Source organism: Budorcas taxicolor, chromosome 20 (genome assembly GCF_023091745.1).
Source record: "Budorcas taxicolor isolate Tak-1 chromosome 20, Takin1.1, whole genome shotgun sequence".
NCBI classification, from domain to species: Eukaryota; Metazoa; Chordata; class Mammalia; order Artiodactyla; family Bovidae; genus Budorcas; species Budorcas taxicolor.
This window is the reverse complement of record NC_068929.1, coordinates 39,324,620-39,348,450: the sequence shown is the minus strand read 5'-3', so window position 1 is coordinate 39,348,450 and position 23,831 is coordinate 39,324,620. Positions and strand designations below refer to the sequence as shown.

The 23,831-nt window shown below is 36.4% G+C and overlaps 1 protein-coding gene across 1 annotated transcript in view; it reads right to left on the bottom strand.

The window, feature by feature from the left end:
* LIFR (LIF receptor subunit alpha) overlaps positions 1-23,831 on the bottom strand; it is a 49,493-nt gene that overhangs the window by 15,252 nt on the left and 10,410 nt on the right. Inside the window, exons 4-12 of the mRNA XM_052659167.1 lie at positions 22,166-22,329; positions 15,877-16,051; positions 13,570-13,824; positions 9,553-9,682; positions 8,952-9,121; positions 6,869-7,014; positions 5,512-5,674; positions 3,031-3,101; positions 542-755 (exon numbers count right to left, since the gene is read on the bottom strand). Coding sequence (XP_052515127.1) covers positions 542-755; positions 3,031-3,101; positions 5,512-5,674; positions 6,869-7,014; positions 8,952-9,121; positions 9,553-9,682; positions 13,570-13,824; positions 15,877-16,051; positions 22,166-22,329 — 1,488 coding nt within the window. The remainder of the gene's footprint in view (positions 1-541; positions 756-3,030; positions 3,102-5,511; positions 5,675-6,868; positions 7,015-8,951; positions 9,122-9,552; positions 9,683-13,569; positions 13,825-15,876; positions 16,052-22,165; positions 22,330-23,831) is intronic.

The following is a 23,831-nucleotide window of genomic DNA, read 5'->3' as shown; positions in this document are numbered from 1 at the left end:
AAATTTAAAGGGGGAACTGAAGAATTTTAAAATTACATAAAAATTCTTTTCTAAAGCTTATACTGAAGATGAAATTTAGACTTTAAGGAGAATTTATCAGTAAAGGATTCCTATTAATAAAGAATTGTCTTATCAATGAAGCTGTCATTTAAAACAAGTATTTCTTCCTTCCTGTTTAAAAATAGCCTAGCTGATGTGTCAACTGTCATGGTCTTGGGAAGATGTTTAAAAGCAGTTCTGAATAAACTGTTAAAATATTTCTTCCTAAGAGTAGTATCTACCGCCATAACTCTACAACATTATGTGTTAAAGTAATTGGGTTTTGTAATTATTTTATCCATCAGTATAGATGCTTCCAGTCAATCCTGAAGGCTACTGCCTTTCCATGAATATTTGACAGTAATCTGCCTGTTCCTCCTTACTCATTAGCAGCAGCAGAGGGTATGAGAAGAAAGCTGACATTATGAGAGCAAGCAACACCATCGAAATGTTTCACCTTGGTTGCCTGTCCTTATATACTACTTTTACCTTAAGTACTCACCATTGGGAATTTCCATACTAGCTATTTTAGAAGGTGGTGAAGAGCCGGCAGAATTTTTTGCTACCACACTGATGATGTAGTCATTTTTATCAAGTTGTAATTCTGCCTTGTGTTGAGTATCAGGAATCTCAGAAAGGGATTTTGTTTCCTCATCTGATGAATATGATACATTATAAGAAAGTATTTTTCCATTAGCTTCATTAATGGGTAAAGGCTATTAAAAAAAAGAAAAATAAATTCTGTTATAAAAATTGGCAAAGGTGATGTGACAAGGCAAGGCCACTGAGTCTAAACTGGATACTTCACTAATCCTAACAAAGTAATGTTAGGAAACATGAGTCATTAACAGTGCACAGCACAGACTTTAAATCCACTGAGATCTGGATAAATCAGGGAAGTGATGCTGAACAAAAACTACCCTTGCTGTAAGCAGTTGAGTACATAAAAATATAAAAATTAAGTAACAAAATAATATTTAGCTTCATATTTTTCAGAAGGAAACCAAAAGAAGAGATGAGAAGCAGTGCTCTACTTAAATAAAATATTAAAAAGTATGGCATCATGTTTTTAAAATAGTTATTGTTTTTTCATTTTAAAGTAGTACTTGCTCATTACAGAAAATGTGGAAAATATTAAAAAGTTGGAAGAAAAATCTCCCATATTCCCATTTCTTAAATATTCTTACATTCTGGTATTTCCTTCAAGCTGTTTTTCTAGATGGAGACTTTTATTAAAATTGTTTCAACCATACTATGCAATCATCTATTTTTTTTTCACTTTTCTACAATACACTCTTTTTTTGGATAATACAATTATATATATTTCTAACAGCTTTATATTTCATATAGCATTTTTATTAGTTTACCTGAATATTTCTTAAAAAAGTAGATTTTAAGTTGTTGCCATTTTTTTTTCACAATAAAATGAACCTTTTGGTGCCACACTTTTTTCCCCAGTTAGGATTAATTCCTTAATGTGGCGTCCCAAATCTGGACTTACAGGAAAGGAAATAAACATTCAAATGTCTTTATTTATATATCTAAACTGCTTTTCAAAACAATCTCTCCAATTTATACAGCAGTGCATAGGACCCTCTGATCCAGCCACTAATACTCTGCTGAAGACACAGAGGTCCCCGACAGCTCTCTGACGGCCTGGTCCAGTGAACACGCTACCATCCCAAGAACTGTGGATTTCATTTGATACTGCCCATTCCTTCACATATCACCCCCATTCCCTTGGTTTCTGCACACTATTTCCTCTGGTCTTCTTGCCCTTCTAACCTTCCCAGTCTCCTCTGCTGGTTCTTCAGATGCTGCCACCACCCACCAGGCCACACCGGGCCTCGTTCTACGCTGTGTGCTCTGAGTGATCAATTTACATGCTACTCAAAGCTGTGTCTTTAGCTCAGACCTCTCCGGAGCTACAGAGCCTTACACCAAACTACTGCCTACTGAACAATACTCAATCATCCTAGTGGTCATGATGTGTATAATCAACATGTCCAAAACAACTTAACTTTCCACCCAAATATGGCAGAACCATAAGCTAGTCACTGAAGTTAGAATCTGAATTGCTTCAATACTGTTAATCCTTGGTTAAACATTCATCTAGTCTGAAAAATATCCTAAACTCTCTACATTGAAGTCATCTGTACGATCATTCCTATATTACTGCACAATCTGACAGACAACTGAGAGTAGGGAGTTTTCCAGTTAAGAATAAGAGGGGATGCAGAGTCACATACAGACGACCTCCAAGTGATGGAATGTGTACACAACATGCTCACAGACTTCAAAAATCCATTTTAATCAAAGCCATACTGATGTCAAGTTTTTGTAAAAGTTTACTTTAAATAACAAAATGCACTATTTAAAAGAATCTGGTTATAACTGTTCCTATGAAATCTGATGTAGAAAACAACTGTTTGTGATTTTGATTTTCATAAATCAGCAGTGAAAACATTTGCTCCAATAAGGTTTATGCTCTAGTAAAACATAATGCAATTCATATTTTAGCTAAAATTTTAGAACGTCTTTGTAAAACTTTATAATTCCTATATTGTAACACAATTTATTTAGGGAAAAACAAATTATGCTGACTGATAAGATATAAAAAGTTGGTTTCCTATTCACTGAAGAGAAAATACAACATTAACACTTACAATTCTAACTTGTGGTTTCTGGCTGCATTTCTGACTAAAGTGAGGTAGACGGAATTCATGAAATCCTCGGTCCTTTATAAGTTTCATAAAATCAAACTGAAGAATGCCTAGACCTGAGACAGAGGTCCTCACTACAAACACTGTGGGACATCTGCAGTGATGAGGAATCTGGGAGTTTTAGAAGCCAGGCTACATTCTCAGCAATACTGTCAACTAAGCCAGTCTGGGAAGTCCTGGCTCCCTAATAACCCAAGAACCATATGTAATTTAAGTAGTTTAGCATACTAAAGTTACTTAAATATTCAAGGAAAAATAAGACATTTACCTTCCAATATATTATTAGATTTTTTCCATCAGAACTCCACTCTCTCCAAATATCTGGTCCCTTTGAAGGAACTAGAAAAGAGATTTAAAAGTTAATATTTGAAGATGCATACTATGTCAGTTGATAAGATCAATAATTGGGATGGCAGGGTTTAAAATTGAAATTCTCAATAAAAATGTGAAGCAGTTACTGCTTCTAAGTCATTTTCCACTTAGAAAATGGAGCAATGGAAAAGCCGAGCTCCGAACATCTGCAAAGCCCAAGGTCCCTTACAATGGGTTAACATCACCCTCACATCCCTCAGACGGATTGGGGCTGCCTCTCCATCTCACACCCTCCAACCTCTTCTTATTCAAGCTGGCTCTGGCTACAGGTCAGCTTCCTGATTGTGCCTAAAACATGCGGAGGACACCCACTCCAGTCTTTCTGCACTTTCTGTGTTCTCTCTTCCTTTGACTACAACTTTCCTCCCTGGATTAACTAGTAGCTTCCTTCCCCGCCTCCTTTGTATCTCAGATCAAGTGTCACCTTATTAGTGAAGTCTTTCCCAGCTACCTTACTTAAAATTGCACCCCCTCTCCCCAACCACTTGGCCTTCATTCCCCAGCCCTCTCTCTAGTTTTAATTTTTTTCCATGGCACTCACTGCCACCCAAAATACACTATTATATATGTAGTTTAAAAACTCATTTCTAGTACTCTATCCTCTACACCCCATGGGCAGAGAGTGCTGTTTTATTCACTGCTATATTCCTGTAACTAGATGATTCCTGACACATGGTGGATGCTTATACGTGTTTCTTAAGTGAACTAAATGCCTTTATTCAATGAGGTGTAAATAAAGTGTTTCCTCTTGGCAACAACAGCTCATCAACTAAGGCAAAAGCTCCTGTGGTAACTAGTTTCCAAAAGGACCAATGATGCTGGTCACGCCCCCTTGACATTCAGTGTGGTGGTCCCTCCTCCACTGTATCAGGGTTGGCCTGTGCGGCCAGTAGGGTACAGCAGACGTGATGTATGTTCCTTCTGAGACTAGGACATAAAGACATTGTGGAAGCTGCCTTGTTTTCTCTTTGATCACTGAATCTGGGTGCTGCTGGCTGCCATGTGAGGACACTCCAGCAGCCCTATGGAGAGGCCCGCACAGTGAGGAATACAGACCTCGTGCCAACAGCCATGTGAGTGAACCATGCTGCAAGCCAACCCTCTAGACCCACTCAAGCCCGCAGCCCCCACACAAGCCCGCAGCCCCCACTCACATCCTGATGGTAGCCTCCTAAGAAACTCTTAAGTCGGAGCCACTCAGCTAAGCTGCTCCTATACTTCCGATACAAAGACACTGTGAGGTAACAAATGCTTGCAGTTTTAAGCCACTGAGCTCTGGGGTAATTTGTCACAGCAACAAATAACTAGTACACTCTCTCTCGGGACTCAAGCATGATCCAAATAACTCTTGGATGCGTTGTAAAGATCCTCTCATCTCTTTCGTCTTCATGTGAAGAGACAAAATCTGGGTTAATACCTATCAGTTTTTGTCTTACTGTTTCTCTGCTTATTGCTTCCCCCATGGTTCAAACAATAAAGAATCTGCCTGCCATGTCAGGGACCTGGGTTCAACCTCTGGATCAGGAAGATCCCCTGGAGAAGGGAATGACAATCCACTCCAGTATTCTTGCCTGGGAATATGGATAGAGGAGCCTGGCCAGCTATAGTTCATGGGGTCGCGAAGACTTGGACACGACTGAGCGACTAACACACATTACATTTTATGGAAGAAGTTTGATGTTCCCTATATTATATAGTGCAAATAAATCTTTTGCTATCTTTTATTGAATAATTTCTGAAAATTACACCTATTTTAAATTTTTGCTGTTTGTTTGAAAGTTGATATCTGGATTAATCAAGAATAGAATCTCATTCTGTCTTTAGAAATTATCATACTCAGAAAACCAGTTACCTGATTTTAAAGATATTCTGATCTGGGTGTACCACAGAAACTATAAAGTTCAAGAACTTGTAGTCCCAACCATCCTTGGGCCTAAGTCACAATATTTTACCAAATTAGCTTTATTAATAATTGCTTTCAATAAAGAAAACTATAAATAGATTATTATAATTAAAATACCAGGAATAGGAAGAAAAAGTATGAGAAAAACCACCCCATAATCTTACTAAATTTCAAGTTTGGTTTCCTGTGTATCATCCTGTGTATAATATAGTTATAATCATATTGTGGATAAGGCAGCTTAGCCGTTTCACGTAACATAAGCCAAGCATTTTTTCGTATTATCACGAAACTAAAACCCATCATTTAAAATCTTTGTATGGTATTTTACTAGTAGGTATTAAATAATTACACAATTTATCTAAACATTCTCCTACTTTTAGTCACTCTGGTGACATTTTTGTTAAAAAAAAAAAAAAGGTATAAAATTTCAGGATCCATAGTAACAATTAACCATAAATCATTCAGTTAACTTACTGGCTTCTGTGGTTAAACACTGTTTTTCATTGCTCCATTTGCTCCATTTCCAAAAAGGGTCAGTAGAACAACGAATCCGAAAAGTATATATGGTATATGGATTTAACTTGTCCACAGTAGTAAGATAATTTGAACTTTCTACCCCCCTCATTGTGACATTCCGCTATTAGAAAACAAATATATATATTACATATGTAATATCATGTGTATATGAATAAATATACATATACATTTATTTTTCAGAAGAAAGCCTCCCAAACTTGCAACATAAATTGACTGAATGTCCTAAGACTTTACCTCTATAAAACCAAAGACAGTTCATCTACTATATTTTAATTCTTATATAAAATTCAAAATCAGTGCAATTATGTTCTGCAAGAGCAAAAAAATTAAAGTATATTTTTAATCCAAATGTTGAATCTAAGTAATAATGGTCAATTAAATATGCAGAGACGATGATATTCTGTCTATGGTTAATGGTGATGCAATATACCTTAATATAATTTAGTAATCCAAGATAACCTTGAGTATTAAATACATTATTCAGATATTTGGAAGCTTATTGGAGGCAAGCATCATTTATGCATTATTTTTTACATGGCACTTAGAACCCCTAGTGTAGTGCTAAACATGTAGAATATCCAACAAATATTTAAACAAAATAAAATTAAGATGAAGCAATCTGAAACAAATTTGAGGATTTGCATGTCTCCGGAAAGTCTCTGAGTTCCCAATTACTTATTGCAAAGGAACTTTCTGTGTTACATTTTGTAGTTTGCCTGATTTTTTAGAAATTATCAGTACATTTCCAAATAACTATTTAAGTAGAATGTCATTTATTTTACATCTACCCCAAATTACAAGATGGTGCAGCATAAAAGTCAACTTAAGTATTTAAAATGTATTAAAAAGTCATGTTTTTGACTTATAATGACCAATTATAACTTGCTCCTATTGCTGCACTTAGCAGTTTTAAATATCACATCATCTCTCTGCTGCTGATTAGTCCATTAACTAACACAAAGGCTACAGCAAAAACTACTCATTCATTCACAAATTTATTGAGCGCCCGTTACATGCCAAGGACTATACTAGATCTAGACACATTCTGAGTAGCAGAAGTCATACTTATATTCTATAACACCTACTACTACAATTGTTTTTAAGTGCTAAATGTTTAGACCATCTAAAGTATGTATACACACACACACACACACACACACACAATGGCTCTTAGGAAACCTCTATAATAAGTAATCTGAGAGCTTATACATGTGAATTTACTTAATTCTTTCTGAAAACTACGTATTTTATCCAAAATAATGTCGAAAGAAGTTTAGAGGAGAATCTTACTCACCAATTCATGCTCTGAGTTAGTTTTATTAATTTCAATTTGACATAACAGTTTAATTTTTGTAAAGTTGCCCGATAAATGCCAGGAAAGTGTCACAGCTGTTGAATTAATATCCTTCACTTTGAGTGAAGTAGGAATACGGGGATGAACTGTAAATATAATTTTCAAAAATTACTTTAAAAGTTCTTTTCTAATATGACAAATGAGAGCCAAAGAAAACAAAAAACAGGAGATGTGTTATTAGTGCTGATCAACAATGTTCCACCCAGTGTTTGTGGAAGACAAACCTCACATTTATGGCCTGACACCAGGCCAGCATTGCTTAAGAACCATTCATGCTCAAGGTTGCTCAGTTAGCCCCAGAAATACTAAAAGGTAGTCTCTACCTTTAAGGAACCCCTCCTTTACTTGAGGAATGACAAACAGAAAGAAAGAAAGTCAACAAGAGTATATACAGTAAGTCCTAATGTGTGGTATAGATATTAACAGATACTGGAATTTGGCTGTAAGTAAGTGTAGATGTACAGTGAAGATGGGACTTAAGATGAGCCTTAGAGGATAAACCAAAGGAAACTGGCAAAACTATTGCAGAAAAGCATTTCAGGCTGGAGTCCTGGCAAGAACAAAGGCACACTGAAGCAAACTACACACTATATTGGATATACTGCATACACCAATTTGAGTGATAGGAAAGAATCATGGGAAAGAGAGGGTTGAAATGGCAGAGGGCAGATAAATACATACAAAACTGCCACTCAAATATAAAATGTAGCCTTTCTGATCTTAGGGAAAAAAAATCAAGAAATAACGAAGTAAGGCAACAGGACCATCTACTAATCACTTGTACGCTGTCTTCTAATGCAAATGGTTTAAGCCCTTAGCCCCCGACTGTCTCTAAGAGAAGGCTTCTGTGCTACTGCTCCGTATATTGCAGAGCTGGTCTCAGTTGATACATGTGGAAAGACCACAGGAATGAATGCCAAGAAGAATGACCTCTTTTATTTCTATTTTGATCTCTATATTAATAGGGTTGGTAAAAATTCAGAAATCATCAGTAGTAAAACGGAACAAACTATTTACTGTTACATAAAACTACGTGGATGGATATCAAAGACATCATTCTTAGTAAAAATGCCAACTTCCTGTGGCGCAGTGGTAACGAATGTCTGCCAATGCAGGAGATGCAAAAGACACAGTTCGATCCCTGGGTGAGGAAGATCCCCAGGAGGAGAAAACGGCAACCCACTCCAGTATTCTTGCTTGGAGAATCCCATGGACAGAGGAGCCTGGCAGGCTAGATAGAGTTCACGGGGTTGCAAAGAGGCAGAAACAAGCACAAAGGAACACACGAATGCCAAAGGTCACACAGTGTATGGCTCCATTTACACACATTCCCCATATGACAAAACAACAGACATGAGGAACTGATTAGCTGTTTTCCAGGGACAGAGATTCATGTGTGTGTGTGTGTGTTGGTGGGGTTGCTGAAGTGACAGCAAGAGGCAGTTCCTTTGGGGTGATAGAACAGTTCTGTATCTTAACTGTATCTGGTGGGTTACATGAATCTATACATGGATCTGACTGCACAAAGCTACACACATACCACACACAATCAAATGCATAAAAACTGGTGAAAATGGAGCACGGTCAGTAGTCAGGTTCAGTACTGAACCAGGAGGGTCAATTGCCTAACTGAAGTACAGGTCCATAAGATGATACTACTGAGAAAGCTGGAAGGAGGACTCTACTATTTTTGCAACCACCCTTGAGTCTACAATTATTTCAAAATAAAAAGTTTTTAAAATATTGGGCAAAAATATTTTCAGAAATCAAAATTATTAGATAAAGCCACTTACAATTTCTATGAAACTAATTCAAGTTTTTATTTGAATTCAATAACATAGTGAAACTTGAAATTTAAATTTTAAAGATTTTTAAATGAAATTTTAAAAATGAATACTAAGTAACTATAAAGGAAGTAATCCATAATAAAAAAAAAAATCCCTAGAAGCACTTTTCATTAACCTCAAGACATTTTACCACTTCTAAAGTTATTTTTAAGACACTGGTTTATGCAGCAACTTACCTTTTTCAGTTATGTTAACTACAAGTGTTGATTCTGTCTGACCCAGAAGATTTTGAGCATTCAATGTAAAATTGTATACTTCTTGATTTGAAAGTATTTGAAAGAATAACTGGTAGTTTTCATTTGCGGACACTTCATCTCTGTTAAATCTAACATATTTTCCTGAAAAACTGAAAAAGAGAATATTAAGGAATATTAATTTCAAAATGGTAAGAGATATATTACAGAAAAAAATGGATGAGTAAATTTCAAGTAGTTTTTCCAAAAAGGCTTATATTTCCAAGTGTAGATATATTACCTACTCAGGGAAGAAAATATATACAATGCAAAAAAACAGAAGAAAATAATCAGCCATATTCCCACTACCCAGAGAGTCTCTGTTCATATTTGAGGGTTCTTCTTTCTAGGCTTTTAAAAAAAAGATGACAAGATATTGAGTCTGCGATGTGCTTAAGTTAGAGTGTTTATAATATACCCACTTTTCTACAGCATATTTTGTTTTATATCTTTTATATAAATGAAATAGAACATCTCCTTATGTCATTTAACATCCTTCCAGTGTGCTCCTTACTGTCTGACAACCCCTCCCAAAGACCTTCACCTTTCAAATAAAGTGTAACTTGTACTGCGTGGGCCCTCCAAGGATGTCGGTCTTCCTGGATTCCAAGTGCAAATGATTTCTTTTAAATCATATGTCTCACAGTTCAGTTTTTGAGGAATGTCTGGTGGATCTAATTTAAAAATGAGAGGAAAAAAAAAGCAGTTACTTTTATTACATATACCTTCCCTAAAAAATGTTGCATTTTATAAATGTTAATTACATTTTGGACAATTTTCTTAAAAAATAAAATAATTTGCTTATTACATTTTGAATGATGCAGCAATTACCATTTTTTGTATAGCATGTTGTGTTAGAGTTCATATTACATTAGGAATGATGGATTAAAATATACCTAAGAGTGACTATTAGCTCATTTGGAAACTTCCTCCTAGCAACCTTAAGAGATCAACTATCATGTTTTTCCCTTAATCCCATTTCAGAGTCCATCAAATCTCTCAAAGGAACCTGTGTGCAACTAGTTCAATCAGAAAAATCTACAGGTTAAAAGTATTATCATCTATCATCCTTATATTGTGACTTGAAAAGAAGTACCAAATCATATTATAAGTCAATATAAGTCATGTTACAAGTTCCAGAGTTCTTAACTAAGGACTGTTCTTACAAGGACTTACAAGGACTGTTATTTACAAAGTAATTCTTGGTAAAATTCTGCATCTCCCTATATTCAAAGTGACTACTGCTCTTTTGTTTTTTAATGAAACGATTCTGTTTTTGTAGGGGCAAGACAAGAAAAAGAAAAACAGTTGTCTTTGTTTTGACAGACCTTAGCGTGATAAATTAAAATTCTACAGTGTGACAATGATTACAGAAAGTGATATTTCTATCTTACCTAACCAAGCATACGCAGAAACTGATATTTCCTACTGTCATTTTTTTTTTAAGAGTTAAAAAATATTTATTTATTTTTAGCTGCACTGGGTCTTTGTTGCTGTGTGGGCTTCCTCCACCTGTGGCTGTCTTCATTTGCTGTGCACAGGCTTCTCATGGCAATGGCCTCTCCCACTGGGGAGCAGAGGCTCTAGGCCCATGGTCTTCAGTAGGCACGACATGTGGGCTCAGGGGCTGTGGTGCAGGGGGCCTAGCTGCTCCTTGGCACGTGGAATCTTCCCAGACCAGGGATCAAACCTGTGTCCCCTGAACTGGCAGACTGATTCTTAGCCTCTTATCTTAGCCACCAGAGAGGTCCCTTACTGTCATATGTATCTAAACCATCTTCCAAGGAGGTTACGGTTTTGTAATCAATTATCTACTTGTTGAAAAACTCTAAAAGATACATTTTTAAAAACCTGTATTTTAAAAATAGTCCTCAGTTTATCAAACAAGATTTAGAAAATTTCACATACTTTCCCCAGAGATAAGCACTGCATCCTTCAAAGTATTTGGGATAACATTAAGAGAAGTAATGAGTATTTATATGAAAGTTTAACAACTGGTAAATAAAACTAACATTGACTTATTTATTTTGAAAACCATTTTAAACTTAAGGCCAAACTTTTAGTCATTTTATTTAGCTCAAATACCCAAAATTTTGAGGATATTTAAAATGCTGATTATTTTAGGATTTGGCAGATTTTTTTAAGTTGAAATACTTAAAATCCAAAATAACAGGAGCAAACTAGACAGAAGTGGAAGGAAAAATCGAAGGAGAAAAAAATATGAAAGGGCAGTATTTAAAATGTAATGCTTTTCAAAAAAACCAACTGAAGCTAGGTAAAAGCTTGGTATAAATCAACTGTCTTTCTATATAGCAACATATAGAAAATGCAGTTTAAAAAATCAGCACCAGAAAACATCAAACACCTAGAAATAAATTTACAAAAAGGCATGAAAGACCTCATCTCACTAAAATAAATGAGACAAAATCTAAATAAATGAAAGGCTATACCATGTTCATAGATTGGAAGACTCAATATTGTAACAATAAAAATCTTCCTAAATTGACACATTTAATGTAATATCAATCAAAATCCTGGCAGGTTTGAATCTGTATGTGTGTGTAAGGGAAAATGAACAAGCTGACTCTAAAATTATTTTCAGCTTTTTCAGTAAATAATGGGTTAACAGGATACCCATAAGGGATAGAAAAGTGAATCTTGATCCCTAACTCACACCATAGCCCTTGTTACAAGTTTCTAAAGACTCTCTCTGAAGTGAAGGTTACTGCTGCTCCTCAATTAACAAATATTGATCAATATTTCAACCTCCAAATATTAAAAATGAAAGCTAAATTATGAATTAAGTATGTTTTTCCTACCACTGTAATAAAAATTAGAAAATTGTCAGAAATAATAGTGAATCTTATCATCTTCTAAGTTTTAATTTTTATCTCATTCTTTTACATGAATATTTCACTGTTTGGTATCACTTATCAAGTAGTTTCCCTTCATTGGTTCTTAACTTTGGACTTCATGATCATTTATGAGGAATGTTGCAAATCATTTCCTAAAATTCCATTTAGGAAAGAAAATTTAATTTTTTAAATTTGTAAAATTTAAATGTATCCTCACTCTCACTTGAATTCCAAAATGTTTACTGGGAAGGCAAGAAGCAATTAAGGTTAGAGCCATCAATCTGAGAAGGGCACCTAATGCTGGTCATTCCCTTGGAAATCTATCAGCAACTGAATGTAATTCATCATAAGTTTCTATGGAAGTGTAAAAAATGGCTGAAAGCAGCTGATGTAGAGCACCACTGAGAATCATTAAAAAAAAAAAGGCATAAGAAAAGTCATTCTGTGCCACCAGGGAAGCCCAAGTGATCAAAAGAAATTCACAAAATCTATTCACTACATTTTATACACTTTACTCATGAGATCCTCAGACCACTCAGAACTTTTAAGTTCAGAATGTGAGGTGGAAGAGAAGCACTGCTGGAGGCACCATCAGTGCTCCTAACATTACAGTTACCATTAGGGAGGGGAGAGAAAAACTCTACATACAAAATTATCTGTGGACGGATAACACAAGCCATCTAGGCAGGGCAGCCCACCAACAACTTTTGGAAGCATCATGGGACAGAGGTATAAGCATGTTAAAAGATGCCCCTGCATTCCAGAGAGTCCACGGTACACAGAGCACCGTGAGGGGGAACTCTTCCTCCCATGTCCTCTAGCCACCCTCCTCTCATCAGAGAAGTGCAGGTTATGCTTTTGAAAGATTTTGAGCAAAATCCTTACAATTTCTTTAATTTAGGTACTTTAAATAAAAAGGCACACTTCAATCAGGTGAGAAATTAATCTATATGAAAAAATTCCTAAACAATGGAAGTTTAACTATTACATACTAACTGCCCCTGACTCAACAAAGCTGTCAGCTAAGAATTTTATTTATTTTTAAACTAAGAATTTAAACTAAAAATTAGCAGTTGAGTGTCTTAAATCTAATTATAAAATCTGCAAATTATTTATATATATATTCTTATAGGGCTTCCCTTGTAGTTCAGTCAGTAAAGAATCTGTCTACAATGCAGGAGATCCAGGTTCGATCCCTGAGTCAGGAAGATCCACTGGAGAATGAAATGGCAACCCATTCTAGTATTCTTGCCTGGAGAAACCCATGGACAGAGGAGCCTGGCAGGCTCTAGTCCACGGGGTCACAAGAATCCGACATGACTTAGCGATTAAGCCACCACCACATATATTCTTATATGGGGCTTCTCTAGTGGCTCAGATGGTAAAGAATCCTCCTGCAATGTGGGAGACCTGGGTTCAATCCCTGGGTTGGGAAGATACCCTGGAGAAGGGAATGGCTACCCACTCCAGTATTCCTGCCTGTAGAATTCTGTGGACAGAGAGGCCTAGCAGGCTATAGTCCATGGGGTTGCAAAGGGTTGGACGCAACTGAGCAACTTTCACTTTCACAAATTATACAGATACAATTATGTAAAAAACAAGCTTAGAACTCACCTGAACTTGCTTGAAAACAAGCAAAAATGCTGGTACCTTAAGACCCAAAAAACATTAACAGGAACTCTTCAAAAAAAAAGTAATATACTTACATCCCGCAAAAACAACTGTTCCAAATATGTTATCTTCTACTGAGAAAACCACATTTGTTCCACTACTTGCAGAAGCAGAAATGTTGCGAATCTTGATTGCAACATTTTCCCCATCAAGATGGATAAGGGGACAATGTGTACTGCCAATCTGTGCTGATAACACTTTTTCTTGAGTCACACAACATACTGTTAGATCTGAGCCTGCAAGTATCACTTTGTCTTGAGGAAAAACCTTAGTCTGAGAATCAGGAGGCACTAGAAAGAGCAAAAGGAATTATAAATACTTTAGAAGTCTTTTACATAAATTAGCCCAGTGTACATAAACCACAGTTAGGTACTTTGAAATAATGGTGACTCAAAGAAAAAGTCCCTCCAGGTTTCAAAGGAGCAAGACACACACAAGAAATAAAAATGTGTGTGGTTTTATTTATGATGGGGTGATGGGGGGAGTGGAAGGGATTGTGGATCAATGTATATAGTTACAGGTTAATATTAATATCTAAGAAGTCCAAAGGTTGATATTAAGCAGGTTTATATCTACCATGTGGAAAATCCACACCAAAAAAACCTGTATGTTAAAGAATTCCACTTCTTTGAAATTACTCTATGTGTTTAGATCAGATGTCTTACTTTTCATTAACCTATATATATGGTTAAGTATTCCACATCCTAAAAGCACTTTAAAATAAAAAAAGCCCAACTCTCTATATGTTAATGGAAGCCACCCCTTTGTTTTTATTTTCCTAAGTAGCCAATTTAAGAAAAGTATCTCTAGTCTCCTTTCTACCTACTCATTCTTTAATCTCCTGCCATCTGGCTTGTACTCTGCTACTTATTAAAATGGTTCCATGGCCCAACTGCTCAATCAAATGGCCACTTCTTAGTAATCTTTCCTTCAACTTCCAGAGCATCTGGTATGTTGCCTAAAGTCTTCCTTTTCAAAATTCCCTTCTCTCTTGGGGTGTAGACTACTGACTTTTGCTATTCTTAACACTCTGGCTGCTATTTGCTTTGCTGGCCTCTTTCTTCCATCATCCCTCCTCATACCAGCTTCTAAGGGATCTGTCCTTGGTCTTCATGCCCCTTTCCTTGAGTTATGTTAGCCTCCAAAATTTAAAAAATTTCATATCACATATATTAATGATTCTCAAATACACAGTTGACCCTTGAACAATACAGGTTTGAACTGCCTGGGTTCACTTTTACATGGATTTTTTTCAATAGTAAATATGACAGGATTTGTGGTTGGTTGAATCTTTGGGTGTGAAACCACAGATATGGTGGTTCCTTGCGTGCAGAGGCCAACTATAAATTATATATGGACTTTCCACTACACAGAGGGTCAGAGCCCCTTACCTCCAGTTGTTCAGAGATCAACTAGATAATTCCAGTTCCAACTAATCACCTGGATGCTGAACTTGTATTCCCAACTGACAATAAGAAGTTGCTCCCAGACACTTCACAGCTACCTCAAACTTAACACTCAACACATTAAAATTAAATTTATCTTTCCTACCCAGTTTGTTCATATTGTTCTGTCTCATTGGACAGAATCACCAGATACCCAGATGCCCAAACCAATAACCTTTTTTGGCTCTATTTTTCCCCTGCCAAATACACAGTCACTGATTCTGTCTTTTCAGTGTTTTCACACCTCTCCTCCTTTTTATTTCTAAACCCAGCTGTCCTACTTCATACTTGTCTTTTGCTGAACTACAAGATTCTTATTAGTCTGCCTGCTCCTAGTCCCTCCTTCCTCTGGCCATTTCTCCATATAGTCACTAGAGTGAATAATCCATAATGATCCCCAGCCTTTTTAAGGACTTCATTTTACTGTCAACAGTATTCCAGGCCCTTTCTCACACTGCCAACATTATACCTGCATATGAGTTGTGGTCAACGTACAGACAATTTGGGGTAAACTTGCAGATTCCTGCAATGTTCTCTGCAATAACTCTGAAGTTCACAGAGGTCTGCTCTATTGGCAAGAAATTGAGAGCTAATTTTTAAAAATATGGACTTGATATCATTACATAAAAATCTTAAATGTTCTTTAATGCTGATTCAAACTGATTTTTAAACCTAGACATTTATCCAATCCCTCAGAACGTTCTTTTAAAAAAACAGATTTCTGAAGCCTCAGAGTTTCTGAATCAAAATGTTCTGGGATGGAAGACATGGAAGATCCCTAGGTGACCCTTGTGCATCCAAATGGGGCTCTGAGAACTAAAAGCTTAAACTCAGCCCTACTCTTAAGCAAGACCAATCTAATTCATCTGAAACAAAATTTTTTAAATAGGCACTTACAAGAGATGTTCTTCAGTAGGCTCCAGTCACTCCACTCTTTGTGACCAGGAAACTGAGGATCGTCAATGTAGCATCTAATCCCCACATAGTGAATGGCACACTCCAGGGGCATGTCTGAAGTCCAGCTCCAATGATGAACTGTATCTTTGCCATTCAGAGTTGTGCTGTAGGTCACCTACAAAGTAAACACAAACACAAAACTCTATTTTCAAGTAGTATGTTCTGCTTTCCTTTAGGGTTAAAAAACAGACTGTATACAATTAACAGCAAAGTAAGTAAAACTGTTTTCTATAACATATTAAGGAGAGTTGGAGTAACAATAACTATGATTCACTTATGTTTACTTCTTCAACTTTAGGGCCTACTTCTTTTTATACTGATGTTCATATTATAAAACACTCAATACACTTCATGAGAAAACACACCATTGCCTAAAATGGTCTCCATTTGTCATAGAAAAAAATTTTTAATAGATTTTTATCTCCAAGAGTTAAAATCAGAAAGAGAAGAGCATTTTTACAAAATAAACTATTAGTTTAGATTAGATATATTTTTTTATAAAAGCACCATACATTTCAAACTTTACTTTTAAATATGCAATTTATAATAATATAAAAATTTTAATTTCAGTTGTGGAAAATGGGGAAGATTTTAATCAAATACATGAAGATATACTAAAAGTGACCTTGGGACTTGTGGTTAAAAATAACAGATTAAATAAATGTATTTCCTTCTCTTTATTTCATGAAATTCCTCTAACAACAGTAAAAGATTAAAAAAAAAAAAAGGCACAGATGCACATGGGCAAAAAATTGAAAAAACAACACCAGTAAGATTTTGGACACTGGAAAACAGATGGGCAAAGGTAACTGACTCAGAAGACTTGAGAAGAGCAAATCTTAAGCCACCAGTGAGAAAGTCAGAAACAACATAATTTTGATCATAAAAAGGTCACAGGGCTCAGGAACTGGTTGTACTAGGTTATCCTGGAAATGCACAGTGCAGGTAAGGTGCCAAACTGGTAGCCTGACTAAAAGTTACTTGAAGATATATTAGGCACTCAAATCCCCGTCCACATTTTGTTCTACCAAAGGACTATTCTTCACCGTGGCTGAAGAATGGAGATTAACCCTTTGTAAAAGTGAAACAGAATTCCTCTGAATTTAATAGCCCTAGGAAGAACTAACAGTGGGGAATACCATACTAAAAACAGGGAGACCGCTAACTATGCATTCTAAAGGCTGGGGCACTCCTCCCTTTCTACCCTACTCAGCACCCAGGATACTGACAGCCAAGTACATATTCACTAGGTTAGGAGTCTAAACAAACTTTTCTAAGGAGTATATGAACAGGTCAAGATAAAAACCTAAAATAATATTAAGATTTTTACAGCTTGACAGTCCATCTTAAACAAGCATAATGAAGCACTAGTCAACAAGTCCCAGACAGGCAAAAAGAAGTTCCAGTTAGACTTGCTTTATTTTTTAAGACTCTCACTTAAATAAGAGCAGCAATCAGAATGACCAGAAAGTGAGAAAAAGTTACAATATGAAAGTCAAAATTCAAAATAAAGAAAAAAGCAGCTTGAAAAAACAGACTGCATAGAAAGAAAAATAAAAAATTCAAATCTGATATCCTCAAAGAAGAGTTACTGCATCTATGAAAGAACATGACAGAAAAAGTTTTTAAATGACTAAGAATAAAAATGGGATCTCTTGTATACTAAAAAGCACATTAATAAAAACTTCAAAAGCACAAATAAAGTTTAGGAAAAATTGCTCAGAAAATAAAATATTGATGCTAAGGATGCTAAGAAGTCTTAAAATACTAATGTAAGAATACTAAGAGAATTAGAGAAAAGGTTACAAAGGCCCATCTCTAAAAAACAGAAATTCTAAGGAAAAAAAGAGAAAACAGAGGAAATCAAAGACATAAAATATGAAAATGTCCCAAGCTGACAGGCATGTGTTTTCAGACTGGAAGGGGCCTAATGAGCGTCCACTGCAACAGATGAAGATAAATCCATAATAAGAAACAAATAGTAGAACACCAGGCTTCCCTGGTGGCTGAGAGGATAAAGTGTCTGCCTGCAAAGCAGGAGACCCGGGCTCGATCCCTGGGTTGGGAAGATCCCCTGGAGAAGGAAATGGCAACCCACTCCAGTATTCTTGCCTGGAGAATCCCATGGACAGAGGAGCCTGGCGGGCTACAGTCCACAGGGTTGCAAAGAGTTGGACATGACTGAGCGACTTCACACACACACAGTAGAACAATGGCTTCAAAATCTTGAAAAAATTTCCCAACCTAGAATTCTATACCCAGCTAAACTAGCAATCATGAGTGAATGGAGAATAAAGACATTGTCAGAAATGTCGAGTCTCAATGTTTTTACCAAGTAGCACTTTACATTCCTACCAGAAGGGTATGAAAATTTCGACTGTTCTGGATCTTTTCAACATCTGGAATTGGCAGTCTTTTAATTTTGTTGATAACTAATTTAAATTTTTTTAATAAAATATATTGGCAAGCTACCTGCAGTTAGCAGGGTATCAACAATAAATAGCAAATAAATTTAAGCTTCTACCAAAATGAGAAAGTAAGATGAAGACAAGGAATTCAGGAAAAAGAGAGTCCACCATAAGAAAAATAAAAAAGGAATCCTCTGGATGAGGATGAACCACAGCTTTCTAACAAATGTGTTGAAACACGTAGAGGTTTGTCCTGAATGGGTTACAGGCATGCTCAGGTATTAATCTCTTCAAACCAAGGGTTGGCTACTACAGGTGGAGGCTTCTGGAGCTTCTGAGAAAACTCTGGCCATGAGAATACTTAGCTATTTATCACACTCTGTGCTTTTCAAATATTGGCAGCATCCATGTGAACTCTTATACGACAAAGGCTGGGAAGTAAGTCAGAAGGCCCTCAGAGAGATTTATTCACAAAGGCAAAACTGATAAAATATTAATATGCTTGAACATTTCGTTAGATTTATATAACCTAGAAAGAATCTGGAATTGAATTAATGAAGCAGACAAGTAAAACTAAAAGCATAAGACAATATGAAAGGATGTACCCCCTCCAAAAAAGGAAAAAGTAAGAACAGTATACAGTACTTGGTTCAGCTTGAACAGGGTTTATATAATCATAACACAAATAACGATTACTGGCCTACCAAAAATTATAACAGAATGATATTGGAAAAACAGGAAGTGGAAAGAGCACACGTATAAGTGCATATGCATGGGAGAGTGTGTCTGCGGCTGGGAAGTGAGACAGGATTAAATTCTTATCTTTCATCGTGGGAAGTTAATAAACAGTGCTTAAAACTTAAAATGAGAAACGCTTGGCTGGAAGAAGCACAAGCTGGAATCAAGATTGCCGGGAGAAATATCAATAACCTCAGATATGGAGATGACACCACCCTTATGGCAGAAAGTGAAGAGCCTCTTGATGAAAGTCAAAGAGGAGAGTAAAAAAGTTGGCTTAAAGCTCAACATTCAGAAAACTAAGGTCATGGCATCAGGTCCCATCACTTCATGGGAAATAGATAGGGAAACAGTGGAAACAGTGTCAGACTTTATTTTGGGGGGCTCCAAAATTACTGCAGATGGTGACTGCAGCCATGAAATTAAAAGACACTTACTCCTTGGAAGGAAAGTTATGACCAACCTAGAGAGCATATTAAAAAGCAGAGATATTACTTTGCCAACAAAGGTCCGTCTAGTCAAACCTATGATTTTTCCAGTAGTCATGTATGGATGTGAGAGTTGGACTGTGAAGAAAGCTGAGCACTGAAGAACTGATGCTTTTGAACTGTGGTGTTGGGAGAAGACTCTTGAGAGTCCCTTGGACTGCAAGGAGATCCAACCAGTCCAATCTAAAGGAGATCAGTCCTGGGTGTTAATCGGAAGGACTAATCATAAAGCTGAAACTTCAATACTTTGGCCACCTCATAGGAAGAGTTGACTCACTGGAAAAGACTCTGATTCTGGGAGGGATTGGGGGAAGGAGCAGTAGGGGAAGACAGAGGATGAGATGGCTGGATGACAACACTGACTCGATGGGCGTGAGTTTCAGTGAACTCCAGGAGTTGGTGGTGGTCCGGGAGGCCTGGTGTGCTGAGATTCATGGGGTTGCAAAGAGTCAGACACGACTGAGCGACTGAACTGAATTGAAAATTAAAAAAAAAAAAGAAGAGTAACATAAATGTGCTAACTGGAAAAATGGAGACAATAAATAACCAGCTAAAAGAACTGAAATGCATTGTTTATAGGCGAGAAAAACAAGAGGAAGAAACGGGCCTGCATAACTACTAAGTGTCACACACATTCTGGTCTATGCAGAGCACAGCTTCCACAGCTGTTTGTGAGGCTGTGGGCAGAAATCTTCAAGTTGTAAGTGAAACATTATAAAAGAAACTTATAAATGAAACATTTATATTAGTAGTGTTTCATGATCTTTAGTGATCTTTAAACTATTACAAAATAATAGCATTATCATCTGTCATAGAATGACTGATTATAAGCAATTCTGCCTTAAATACTAATCCTAACAATATAATTACAAATAAAAATGTCACATTTTACTATGCAAAGGAATAACATTTTAAAATTAATTTGTTCTATTGCTATTTTTCTTGCTTCTTGCTATTCTTCTTCAAAGACCATATTCCCCAAAGTAGGGAATTACTATTTTGACATTGCTATCTTGATATGCATCTTGTGGCACTGAGGTACACAACCTTAGAATAATATCTCCATTCATTTCTGCCTGATTTCACTTACATATCAAACAGTATCCCTCTTATTCTAGCATCCCTAAGTTAGGGAAAAAACACCTATTCCCCAAAGGAAGTAATGACAATGAAGAGCTGTTAATAGCTTTATAAATATCATATCATTTACAGTAGCAAATATTAGCACTACTTTACAAATAAGAAAAAGGTTTTGAGAAGTCATCCTAAGCTGGTAATTAGTAACCCAGAATACAAATGTTAGACCATAATAAAAAGCTACATAATACAATTTTAAAGAAGCCATAGTTCTAAGACAACAATGCTAGATGACATCAAAGTTGGCTGCAAATCAGACTGACATTAAAACCGAAGAAAAGAGAGAGCATTTTAGATCAAGGTAATTAGAATGGGCTTCAAAATAAGGATTTGACCTGGGTCATGAAATGTGTATTCAGTTTACACAGGTGAAAAGGAGAGGGAGGGCATCTTAGATGAAGATAACAATATTGATTATGTAATATAAACTTTACTGGTTAAGGGAAAGCACAGACTCTGCAATCAACTGTCAGTTGGGGTTTGAGTCCTGGCTCCTTTATTTGTATCTTCCTGAGACTTTATATCTGAATCTATAACATGGGGATGATATTAACAGTGCCTCCCCCAGAGGCCTGTTGTGAAGATGCAAATTATTAACATATAGAGAGCTTTTACATCAATGTCAGTATCACCAGAAGCACTGGATACATGATGACCATAATTATGGCTGCTGTTGTTTCAAGGGTGTAATATATAGGTTGTTTATAAGGAAAAATAAGATCATGACTATGAAACACAGAATAATTCCATTTATTATCTGTACTATCTTACCTATAAACTTTGGCAAAAAAATTGTAAAATCATGTTCTTCTAATTCTTAACTCTATAACTAAGCATATATCAAGTACATTAAAGAGTAAAAGGATAAAGAGGGAATTCCCACATACTAGCTGTCAACCTGTTTTACTCACTGTTCCTCAGACAAAGAACAAACTGAAGACAGACCATAAAGTAACTATTCATAAACAGTATAAAAAAAAAAAAGCAGTACTACTAATATAAGAATGTTATTTTGGATTGAGATAAATTCAAACTTACATATTTATGCAAAATTTCTCAACAATTACTATGCCTAAATATGTTTCAAAACATTTATGTTTATATTTATAATGCTAGATATTTATAATAATTAAATGAAATTATATGTATATTTTTATTCCATTTATGCAAAAATGTGCATATAAAAAGGCTAGACAGGAATACACAAATATATTGTTTACTATATTCAAGTGGCAGAATCATGGATTAAACTTATGCTAATTTCCTAAACTTCCTATAATTGTTACACATTATTTCATTAATTTAGTGATTTTTTATAGTCATAGCATACAGTTTTTAAGGAATTCCAGAGATATCTGATCTACTTCTTTAATAATCAAAAGATTCACTTTAAAATTTAAAAAAATTATTCAGTTTCTTTATTGTCATAGGAAAAAATCTGTTTTTGTTTAAACTTACTAATTTTACAATTTCCATATTCTTTTTACGTAGAACTTTAATTTCCCAGATGACATTTGAGGAATGCGGAAAAACAGAACCTTTGTCATCCCACTTTAGGTGTAACGTAGAAGTTGAGAAATCAGCAGACAAATTCAAGATCTCTGGAGTTTCTGGAATTAAGGCTTAAAAAAGGAGACAAAAGATAAAATTTAGTAAAAGAAGTAATGGTCTTCATATTGCAATTCCATTAATCAACTAATTTTAAACTCTATTCCTTCTTGATCTAAAAATAATTAAGGAGTAAAGCATATTCTTATACCTAGTACTGAAAAGAGAATAAATATATGTATTTATTTGTACAAGCAGCTCCCAGTGATTCATCAGCCAAATCTGAGGAAATTATTTACCAGCCAGCTGTTTCAAATCCATAATACAAACAGCAAATGGATTCCCACAACACTCTGGTGTCACTGGGTCTGGGATCTCCAAACAGGCAAAATCAGAGGGAAGTGAAAGAGCTTCCAGTGTGTGGATTATGTAAAGCTGGCCTTGGCAAAGCCTTCCATCTGCATCCTCGGCTCCCTCCCCACTCATCTTCAATGTCACAGTCTGCACACTAGGGAAAGTCACCCACTTCTGGATGCAGTGAACTACAGCTGGCATTGGCACGTTGTTGTCACTCAGTTGTGTGTTAGCAACCCCAGAGCCCACCAGGCTCCTCTGTCCATGGGATTTCCCAGGCAAGAATACAGGAGTGGGTTCCTATTTCCTTCTCCAGGCTAGCTTCCCAATCCAGAGATTGAACCCAAGTCTCTTGCATTGGTAGGCAGATTCTTTACCACTGAGACACCAGGGAAGCCCGCAATTGGCATAGGCAGCAGTAAATAGCAGCAGGATGGTGGTAATGAGATGAGGAGGCCAATGGGATTCCATGCAGATCTAAGAAGCACTTGTCAGGATGTCGGAAGTCTTTCAGAAAGGTTAGTTTGCAGTGGGGGGCAAAAGGCCTGTAGGGAACTGAGAAAGAGATAACGTGACCCAGCAGGAGACAGCCAAGGCTATGGTAAAAAGGATACAGCTCAGGATGCCATATATGGAAAAGAAAGGACAAATCTAATGGACATTTCAAACAAATGAAGAATTCGTATTAATAAGACATGAAAACATCTAAGATTTCCTCAAGTCACCAGCTCAGAAAGCAAGAGCAAAGGCAAAAGGAACCATGGACCATTGTGAAGAGAGGTGGGAGCCAGACCATGACTAAGCGTCAAGGAAGAACAGATCATCACTGAAGCAGGGAGCAGACAGTAAGAATGGGGACCAGTGAGAGCATGCACACAGACTCAAGAGGAACTCACTGAGTGCAGCTCAAGAAATGAACCTAACACACAGATACAAAACAGCCAAAGCTTGAGAGTTAGTGACCCACAGTCACACTTTCAAGAAACCAGAGAGCCCAGCAAGAATCCTGAGAGCAAAAGATGTGGAAGCAGCAGAAGGCAGAGAAAATCTGGAATCGCTAAGATCAAAAGAAATGGGCTGTCACCTGGGCCCAGGAAAAGAGTTCAGAAGTTCAGAAGGTCTGAGAAAAGACCACCGATGGTGGTGAGGGTACCATCAATTCTTAAGAAACAAATGCTGGCAGGGCAATTGGCTCTGAAGCTGCATTACAAAAGGTAACAAG